Here is a 7,918-nt window from a genome sequence, read left to right as displayed (position 1 = left end):
CTACTCTTTAATGCCTTTTATTCATAACCACAAAACAAATTAAAAACAAAACAGTTGGAAAAAGCTGTGATTGCCTCTGAGAAATGTGAACTGCAAGCAAGAGTAAGGTAGACATGAGAATTATTACTTTCCATTCGTCCTTTTTGGATTATTCATGCTTTTTTAGTAGTATGTACCATAAGAACAATTGTTTAATGAGCTAAACGATTTAATGAGTTCCACCTAGAATAGTGGCCGATGCCTGATATCCCAGCGACTCTGGGGCTGAGGCAGAAGGACTGCTAGTTTGAGACCAACATGGGCAACTTAGCAAGGACATTAAGTAACTTAATGAAACCCTGATACTCAAAATAAAAAAATTAAAAAGGGGATGGAGATGTGAACTCAGATGGCAAAAAGCACCTTTGGGTTCAAATTCCCAGCAGAAAAAAAAAAAAAAAAAAAATTGTTTCTTTTTTTGTTTTAGTAAGCACAGAAGATATCAAATATAAATTATCTGCCATCTATAATTTATATTTTAAGAAAAATATGCTTTTAAGAAAAATATAATGAAATGTGCTGTTAAATTTTTAACAACTGAAAGACTCTAAGGCTTTCCAGAAAGTGATATTCCTTGCCAACATATTCCTTTCTAGAATAAGGAAAGCACAGTGAAGAATTTGTTTACTCGATTTTAACATGGCCTCCTACACCAGCACCAGAGGTCACAAATATCAGACTATAAACTAACTAGCCTGCCCTTAATATGCCTGGAATGTAATTTAAACTAACTTGGGCAAGAAAAGCCTGTTTTCTCCTATCTCCTACAGTTGAGTCAATAAGTGACAAATTTCATCAATCATGCTTGGTTCAATGGTTACGGGTTAAATCAACACACCCTCCCTCCCCAGTCCTTTCAGCCTGTTGCTACATAGGTGCAATAAGCTACCCTGACTACCCCGTTCAACAGGGAGTTTCTGTAAGACCACCGAAGCAGTGCAATGTTACACACTCAGGTTTATGATTATCATTACCAGTACCGCCAGCACTCGGCACGTCCGACCGTCCCGTGGCCGCTCCGCGACGCTTCCCCCGCGCCTTCGCCTGTCCCCGCGAGGGGAGATTGGTCTCCTTCCGGCAGCGCTTCCGGACGTCGGAGCAGAGACAAAACCAAAAACAGGCAGCTATTCCCGTCCTCCGCGGCTAGGCAGCGCCAAAGAGAAAACGCGGGAGCCCTCTGCAGCAGACCCGCACTCTGCTGCGGGGACTGCCTGGCGCGTTGGCTTCAAGACTGGCCCTGGCCCGGATACCTCCGCGTCTGCAAGCGACGGCTGCTCGCAAAGACCAAACTTACTGCAGCACCAGCAGCGCGCGTTTCTCCAGCTTCCTTCCGTCCTTGGAAGGTGGCGGCTGGGGAACGTCTGCTGGCCTCCAAGCAGGTGGAAATGGAGCCGGAAGGTGGCTGCCGCAGCCTTGCTTTCCGCGCTCTCCAAAACCGCTCCCACGGGAAAACAAAGCTGCGAAAGAGAAAGTCTACCTTGTACGTCAGAGCCCAGGACCAGAACCGGCGCCGCGGAGGTGAGTGGGGGGACTGTATGGAGAGCTACAGTCCGACTCAAAGGAAGCACCCTACTTTTCACTGTCAGCCAGTTACCAGTTTCGCTTTGTGCTGCCAGATCTTAAAATAGACTTGAATACTGGAAATGCAGGTTTTAACTTAAATCTGATTTTTAAATGTTGGTAAGTAAATTCATATTAAAAAAAAAAAAAAAACCTGGCATACAATCTGCCCATTTGTGGTTAAGAGCAGATTTGCGCAACAGCCGGCGGACCTGAATTTGAATGTTTAGCCTTCTATAACTTTTTACTCTGGACAAGGCAATGTAATTCCTGAGCCTTAGTTTCCTCGTATGTAAAATGGAGCTAATAATATCTATCCCATAGCGTTGTTTTGAGGGTTAAATGACATACATGTAAAGGAATTATCCCATTAACTGGCATACATTATCAAAAAGAGATTTTAAAATACAGAGGAGCTGGGTTGGTGGTGCATGCCTGTAATCCCAAAGACTCCCGAGGCTGTCGGAGATTGCAAATGCGAGGCCAGCCTCAGCAATTTAGTGAGACCATGGCTCAAAATAAAAAGGGCTGGGGGTGTAGCTCAATGGTAAAGCGCTTCTGGCTGCTACTACTATTACTACTCTTACTGATGATGATGAAGATATTCCACTGTTGACAGAGTTGTATTCTAATTAGTAATTTGTTTACTAGATTCTTTCATTAGGCGCACTTGTAGTATAACCTAATTAGCTTGAGGACTTAGTCAACCCAGTCTTTTTTCCAGTATTTATCTCAATATTCTCTGTACAGTAAGTTGCAAGACAAGTTGGTTTAAATAAAAGGAGTAGCCATCACCCAGTTGTGAGGCTCTGGCCCTAGAGTACCTTTCAGCCCTGGTCAACTTTGAGAGTTCACCACTGTGCTTTAACAAAGGTTAAGCTAGGGGCCAAACAGAAGGGCAGATTTTAAGTTCTGCAAGTGGAATGCCTGTCTTTTTTGCCACAATTGCTTATTGTTTTGTTTTTCAGATCTTCTTGGAGAAAACATTTATCTGGTTTTGTTTACCATTGCTTTACGAATATTTAATTGCTTTTTGGTCCAGACAAGTTTTGTTCCAGATGAATATTGGCAGTCTCTTGAAGTTGCACATCACATGGTTTTCAAATATCCTTTCTAGTTTCTTTTCCAGACAATGAATGTATATTTATCTTAGGAATGAGTCCTCTTTTGATACACATTTTCTCATAATTTCAACTCATCAAAGTATGCCATTGCTGAATACCAATATTTCTTCTGTATCTTTCTTTGTTGTTAATATACTTGACACATCCTTTAGTGTGTATAGTCCCACAATGCTTGTACTTGGCAGATTCAAATAAAGTAAAAAACACATTTCTGTCTTGAAGCAGTCAAAGCATTTAGTTGGCCAACTGAAGTTTTAATTCTGATAGCCAATATAAAATACTGGGTTTTAAAATTTCATTGTTGGTCTGGGGATAAAGCTCAGTTTGTAGAGTGCTTGCCTTGCATGCACAAAGCCCTGGGTTCAATCCCCAGCAACACACACACACACACACACACACACACACACATCATAAATAAATAAATAAAATTCCAATGTTAAAGAGTAAAATGTTGTTTTATATATGAAAGTGTAAATAGATTATTTCAATACTATTTGACATTTAATCCTTAATATTACTAATTATGGTTATATGACCTGGGAATGGACAGAAAGATTGAGGGGTTATACTTACCCCTTAATCTTTGCAAGCATTTACAAGATTCTGCATCTTTTGGGGAAAGACAGTGTTCAGCTGCTGGTAAGTTTAAATAAAAGTAATCAAAAATGTTATTTAAAACATGTATTCTATCATTTTTCTAGAGTTAATTGGTATTATGTTATATTATTGGTACCACGAAGTTTGTTTTTAAAAGTCTACTGTTGCTAAAGTCCAGCCTCATCTGGAATGCCCAAGATGCCAAACACATACAAAACACAAAACTGGGTAGGGGCAGTGGCACATGCCTATAATCCAGTGATTCAGGAGGCTGAGGCAGAAGAATCACAAGTTCCAGGCCAACTTCAGCAGTTTAGCAAGACTCTCAGCAACTCAGGGAGACACTGTCTTAAAATAAAATATAAAAAGGGCTGGGGCCAGGTGCAGTGGTGCAAGCCTGTAACCCCAGCCATGTGGGAGGCTAAGGCAGGAGAATTATAAATTTGAGGCCAGCCTCAGCAGTTTAGTGAGGCCCTAAGCAATTTAGCAAGACCTTTTCTCCAAAATAAAAAGGGGCTGAGGATGCAACTGAGTGAAAGCACCTCTGGGTTCAATCTCCAGTACCACCATCACCCTCAAAAGAACACAAGACTAAGCAAGCATATCCTGCTATGAGGAATTCTGTTAATATATGCAGATTTTCAAAATAACTTTTATATACACATAATTTGAATTTTAGAAGTATACTTCCTTCATAAAAGAGTCACTTGAGGCCTGGGGTTGTAGCTCAGCAGTAGAGCGCTCACCTAGCATGTGTGAGACACTGGGTTCGATTCACAGCACCGCATATATATAATAAAATAAATGGTCCATTAACATCCAAAAAAATTTTAAAAGAATCACTTGAAATTGGTGTTTTTTTTAGCTTGTAAGTGGAAAACCATGTTATGTGAGCTTATGAAGACAAAACACACATAAACCCAATCAGTATTTAGTGTTGAAATTCAAATTTAGAAAAAATTAATATGACAGAAATTTAATGATATACATAATCATTGTGCAATGTAGTAACTGGCCATCAATAGTAAGTAGGATTGTAATTCCTAGATGTTGAATTTTACTAGGTCAGTTTCCAAAATAGGTTACCAGTAGTACAAATTTTTCTGTAGCCTCACATTCTAGATCTTTTAAGCTGTCATCACGTTGAACTAAAAGTTTAGGCCTTCTGTATTTTTCAGTTACAGAGAGCTAGTGGTTCAGTATTCTAAATCTTGGGGTGTTTTTTTTTAATACTTTTATTTTATTTATTTATGTATTTATTTATATGTGGTGCTGAGGATTGAACCCAGGGCCTTAAACATGGAAGGTGAGCACTCTACTGCTGAGCCATAACCCCAGCCCCTCTTGGGGTATTTTTTTGGAGCCTCGAAAGACACTGAAGTTCTAGGGGGTATTTTTTTTTTCTTAATAATTTTTTTTAGTTGTAGATAGATACAATACCTTTATTTATTTTTATGTGGTACTGAGGATTGATCCTAGTGCCTCACATGTACTAAGCAAGCGCTCTGCCACTGAGCTACAACCCCATCCCTAGCGGGTATTGTTTTAAAGCAGGGTTGTACCTTCTCCTTTGAACTGATAAATATCAGTTCATTCTCCATTACTGAGAAATGAGGACCAGAACATGAAAACGATAATGTGACTGTCCTGGGGAAAGAGAATTTAAGAGCAATAGCAGAGTTTCTCCCATTAACATAGGTAGACTGTAGAAGCTATGAACTGAGAAAAGTGTCAGACATGCTAATGCTAAAGTGTAATTTAATTGTAATACATTTACTCTTTCTTTTTCTGCTTTTTGGGTTGTTTTTGTTTTGTTTTGTTTTGTTTTGTGGTGCTGGATGGAACCCAGGGCCTCATGAATGCTAGGCAGGCACACTATCTCTGAGCCACAGCCCAGTTCTTTAGTTTCTTTTATTTTACTCATAAATTATTCTTTAATGTCATCTGAATACTGTGATCATAGAATACTTTTGGGGTTTCTTTTGTTTGGGGGAGGGGTTGGTACCAGGGGCGCTTTATCACTGAACCACATCTACAGCCCTTTTTTATTTTGAGACAGGGTCTTGCTAAGTTGCTTAGGGCTGTGCTAAATTGCTGAGGCTGGTCTCGAACTTGCAATCCTCCTGCCTTAGCTTCCCAACCACTGAGATTACAGACATGTGCCACAACGTCCAGCTTTTTTTCACCCCCAGTAATCTGTCGTCTTATTTTCTATATTGTAGGATGGGAAAACAGTATAACTTAACAGTGAGAGCACAGGCTTTGGTGTCAGACACACCTGGGTTTGAATCCTGGGTTTCCTTGCTATTATATTATTTATTTATTATATGCTAATAGAAATAAATATACTTCTAAAATAAATCTCAACACAATAAAATGGTTTACAATTATTTAAATTAAAATGAGTAGTGTTTTAAGGTATATGTATCTCACATATTTCTTATGTATATGAAACATGTGTAAAATATATATATGAAACATGTGTGAAAACAAAAAATGAAAATGGTAAAACTACCTTTTGTATGTCCATGAGAAATTAATGTAATTTTTGTAGAAAACATGTATTTTTACAAAAAACAGAATAATATATTATCTATTTTTGTACTAAAAATGGCTTCAAATGATAGTTGGATCAGCTTGTTGATTTTATGCTAATTCAGTATGAGCTAAGAGATGTGTCTAATAACTTCTTCTTTTTAACTTAATGAAGATCTGGACTCCCAGACTTGCCCAAGCACTTCTGTCTGCTCTAGCAGATGTGAGGCTTTACTCATTAATGAAGCAACTAGAAAATCAGGAAATGGCTAGATGGGTGGTAAGTCCTTAAATACTTTACAAACTGTATGCGGGTTATTTCATTAATGTGGGCATAAAGCGTATGGAAAGAACTAATGACTCCCCAAATAGCTTCAAAAGATAATTCATAGCACTTTTTAGAAGTACTTCCATAATTAATAACAGTAAAATGAAGTGACACATGAATCTCTCTCCTTGAGTCATGATTAGTGGAAACCATACCTTATGAGTTACTAAACTGTAGGAGACCTTTGGAACCCCTTAACTCCTCAAAACTGTCAAGAGTTCTTGCTTCACTGTATATAGAATTCAATAGGAAGGGGCTGGAAATGTGGTTTGTGGTGTAGCATTTGCCTAGCATGTAGGATGGCCTGGGTTCAATCCCCAGCACTGCCAAAAAATAAAAAGGTAAACTTAAAAAAAAAAAAAAAGAATTCAGTAAGAATCACTGCCTATCTCAGAAAGAAGTGCTGCTGTATACAACCTTGGTTCATTATTCCTTCAGCTACCTGAGGCTCAACCTGAGAAATGCCTTTGCACTAAAACACTATTTCACCCTCAGATGGAATGTTTGAAATAAATGGACTCCTAGAAGGGAGAAAGTATGGTAGAAGACTACCTTCTGTCATTTGACTTATTTCAAGTTGGGGAGATAAATTCCTGACATCTCACATTCAAATCATGAATGAGTTTTCCCATTTAAACCACATCCTGAAGAGTGACTGGATTCTACAGTAATATTTTTGCTTCACTTTGCTCTTTCTAAAATCAAATAAATTGAAATGAGACAGCTTAGGAATCTTAATACCTTTTAAATATTGTTTGTATTGGAAAATACATGCCAAATTATAACTAGTTACTAACACATTTCTGGAATATAATTTATTAGTAAACTGGAGAAAGGACATATTTCTGCAAGCATTGTATTCTTTTGCATTAAAAAAAGCAGGTTATATTAACAAGTAAGTCCTTATTAATAGAGTCAGGTATGAAGTCAGTGTTTTTATTTTGTGCTTATATTTTATATATATTACTAAAGACTCAATAGGCAAAGTTCATGATACCTGTGAAACCCTTCCTCCAAAGTAGCAAAACTATTATTAGATTCTTCTAGTTAGGAAGAACCTTTAACTTCATGAAAATTGGAATTTTTTTAAAGGTATATTTGAAGAGATGGGAAGCTGGTACTTAACGTTTAACACTCTTGCCTCAACTAACAATTTACTTTTAAGATATCTGTTTTATAGACTTCTTGGTGCTTGTTTGCATGTTTCTCCAAAACCTGGTTTATTAATTTAGCCAGTTTTCAAATTAAAATTTAATAATGCATCCTGACATTTTTTGCTCCCTTATTTTGTCTGAATTTTTTCACTAAGAAATTGGGCAACAGGGCTGGACACGGTGGTGCACGCCTATAATCCCAGCAGCTGGGAGGCTGAGACAGGAGGATCTTGAGTTCAAAGCTAGCCTGAGCAATGGCGAAGCACTAAGCAACTCAGACCCTGTCTCTAAATAAAATACAAAACAGGTGGGGATGCGGCTCAGTGGGCAAATGCCCCTCAGTTCAATCCCCGGATGTAGCTCAGTGGTAGAGTTCTTGCCTAGCAAGTGCAAGGTGCTGGATTTAATCCCCAGTACGGAAGGAAGGAAGGAAGGAAGGAAGGAAGGAAAAAAGAAAAAAAGAAATTGGGCAAAAGCCCTAAGCAATTACTGAGACTCTGTCTCAAAATAAAAAGGGCTTGGGAGTAGTTAAGCACCCCTGGGTTCAATCCCTAGTAGAAAGGAAGGAAAGGAAAGAGGGA

At 38.4% G+C, this 7,918-nt stretch overlaps 1 protein-coding gene across 5 annotated transcripts in view; it reads right to left on the bottom strand.

The window, feature by feature from the left end:
- Nucleotides 1-1,018: 1,018 nt before the first annotated feature.
- Nucleotides 1,019-7,918, bottom strand: part of Ccpg1 (cell cycle progression 1) — a 68,131-nt gene continuing 61,231 nt past the window's right edge. For all 5 annotated transcript variants that reach the window (XM_015480634.2, XM_048793720.1, XM_048793718.1 and 2 more), the window contains one exon: nucleotides 1,019-1,496. In XM_015480634.2, the coding sequence (XP_015336120.2) occupies nucleotides 1,330-1,496 (167 nt within the window). In that variant the 3' untranslated portion in view covers nucleotides 1,019-1,329. The remainder of the gene's footprint in view (nucleotides 1,497-7,918) is intronic.

Source organism: Marmota marmota, unplaced genomic scaffold (assembly GCF_001458135.2).
Source record: "Marmota marmota marmota unplaced genomic scaffold, marMar, whole genome shotgun sequence".
Taxonomy (NCBI): domain Eukaryota; kingdom Metazoa; phylum Chordata; class Mammalia; order Rodentia; family Sciuridae; genus Marmota; species Marmota marmota.
The sequence above is the reverse complement of the archived record's forward strand: the minus strand, read 5'-3'. Positions and strand labels throughout refer to the sequence as shown.